Consider the following 2500-nt stretch of genomic DNA (forward strand, 5'->3'; position numbering starts at 1 on the left):
AACATCTCCTCCTCCTCTGGCCTCCACACCATGATGAGAAACAGGACAACATCTCCTCCTCCTCTGGCCTCCACACCATGATGAGAAACAGGACAACATCTCCTCCTCCTCTGGCCTCCACACCATGATGAGAAACAGGACAACATCTCCTCCTCCTCTGGCCTCCACACCATGATGAGAAACAGGACAACATCTCCTCCTCCTCTGGCCTCCACACCATGATGAGAAACAGGACAACATCTCCTCCTCCTCTGGCCTCCACACCATGATGAGAAACAGGACAACATCTCCTCCTCCTCTGGCCTCCACACCATGATGAGAAACAGGACAACATCTCCTCCTCCTCTGGCCTCCACACCATGATGAGAAACAGGACAACATCTCCTCCTCCTCTGGCCTCCACACCATGATGAGAAACAGGACAACATCTCCTCCTCCTCTGGCCTCCACACCATGATGAGAAACAGGACAACATCTCCTCCTCCTCTGGCCTCCACACCATGATGAGAAACAGGACAACATCTCCTCCTCCTCTGGCCTCCACACCATGATGAGAAACAGGACAACATCTCCTCCTCCTCTGGCCTCCACACCATGATGAGAAACAGGACAACATCTCCTCCTCCTCTGGCCTCCACACCATGATGAGAAACAGGACAACATCTCCTCCTCCTCTGGCCTCCACACCATGATGAGAAACAGGACAACATCTCCTCCTCCTCTGGCCTCCACACCATGATGAGAAACAGGACAACATCTCCTCCTCCTCTGGCCTCCACACCATGATGAGAAACAGGACAACATCTCCTCCTCCTCTGGCCTCCACACCATGATGAGAAACAGGACAACATCTCCTCCTCCTCTGGCCTCCACACCATGATGAGAAACAGGACAACATCTCCTCCTCCTCTGGCCTCCACACCATGATGAGAAACAGGACAACATCTCCTCCTCCTCTGGCCTCCACACCATGATGAGAAACAGGACAACATCTCCTCCTCCTCTGGCCTCCACACCATGATGAGAAACAGGACAACATCTCCTCCTCCTCTGGCCTCCACACCATGATGAGAAACAGGACAACATCTCCTCCTCCTCTGGCCTCCACACCATGATGAGAAACAGGACAACATCTCCTCCTCCTCTGGCCTCCACACCATGATGAGAAACAGGACAACATCTCCTCCTCCTCTGGCCTCCACACCATGATGAGAAACAGGACAACATCTCCTCCTCCTCTGGCCTCCACACCATGATGAGAAACAGGACAACATCTCCTCCTCCTCTGGCCTCCACACCATGATGAGAAACAGGACAACATCTCCTCCTCCTCTGGCCTCCACACCATGATGAGAAACAGGACAACATCTCCTCCTCCTCTGGCCTCCACACCATGATGAGAAACAGGACAACATCTCCTCCTCCTCTGGCCTCCACACCATGATGAGAAACAGGACAACATCTCCTCCTCCTCTGGCCTCCACACCATGATGAGAAACAGGACAACATCTCCTCCTCCTCTGGCCTCCACACCATGATGAGAAACAGGACAACATCTCCTCCTCCTCTGGCCTCCACACCATGATGAGAAACAGGACAACATCTCCTCCTCCTCTGGCCTCCACACCATGATGAGAAACAGGACAACATCTCCTCCTCCTCTGGCCTCCACACCATGATGAGAAACAGGACAACATCTCCTCCTCCTCTGGCCTCCACACCATGATGAGAAACAGGACAACATCTCCTCCTCCTCTGGCCTCCACACCATGATGAGAAACAGGACAACATCTCCTCCTCCTCTGGCCTCCACACCATGATGAGAAACAGGACAACATCTCCTCCTCCTCTGGCCTCCACACCATGATGAGAAACAGGACAACATCTCCTCCTCCTCTGGCCTCCACACCATGATGAGAAACAGGACAACATCTCCTCCTCCTCTGGCCTCCACACCATGATGAGAAACAGGACAACATCTCCTCCTCCTCTGGCCTCCACACCATGATGAGAAACAGGACAACATCTCCTCCTCTGGCCTCCACACCATGATGAGAAACAGGACAACATCTCCTCCTCCTCTGGCCTCCACACCATGATGAGAAACAGGACAACATCTCCTCCTCCTCTGGCCTCCACACCATGATGAGAAACAGGACAACATCTCCTCCTCGGCCTCACACCATGATGGAAAGGGCAAATGGGGGCGGAGTGAAGGGTAAAGGGGGCGGAGTGAAGGGTAAAGGGGGCGGAGTGAAGGGTAAAGGGGGCAGAGCGAAGGGTAAAGGGGGCGGAGTGAAGGGTAAAGGGGGCGGAGCGAAGGGTAAAGGGGGCGGAGTGAAGGGTGGCGGAGTGAAGGGTAAAGGGGGCGGAGTGAAGGGTAAAGGGGGCGGAGTGAAGGGTAAAGGGGGCGGAGTGAAGGGTAAAGGGGGCGGAGTGAAGGGTAAAGGGGGCGGAGCGAAGGGTAAAGGGGGCGGGGCGAAGGGTAAAGGGGGCGGAG

General features: G+C 54.5%; 1 protein-coding gene across 5 annotated transcripts in view; it reads right to left on the reverse strand.

Moving 5' to 3' along the window:
• The window catches only part of wipi2 (WD repeat domain, phosphoinositide interacting 2), an 81301-nt gene that overhangs the window by 9124 nt on the left and 69677 nt on the right, over positions 1-2500 (reverse strand). The window contains exon 1 of one of the 5 annotated variants that reach the window (XM_082964657.1): positions 1-2168. This exon is cut by the window's left edge and continues 722 nt beyond it. The exons of the other annotated variants lie outside the window; for them this stretch is intronic. Coding sequence (XP_082820783.1) covers positions 1-2164 — 2164 coding nt within the window. The 5' untranslated portion in view covers positions 2165-2168. Of the gene's footprint in view, positions 2169-2500 lie in introns of those variants that run through there. 5 annotated transcript variants of the gene reach the window in all.

Source organism: Salmo salar, chromosome 18, assembly GCF_965601325.2.
Source record: "Salmo salar chromosome 18, fSalSal1, whole genome shotgun sequence".
Taxonomy (NCBI): Eukaryota; Metazoa; Chordata; class Actinopteri; order Salmoniformes; family Salmonidae; genus Salmo; species Salmo salar.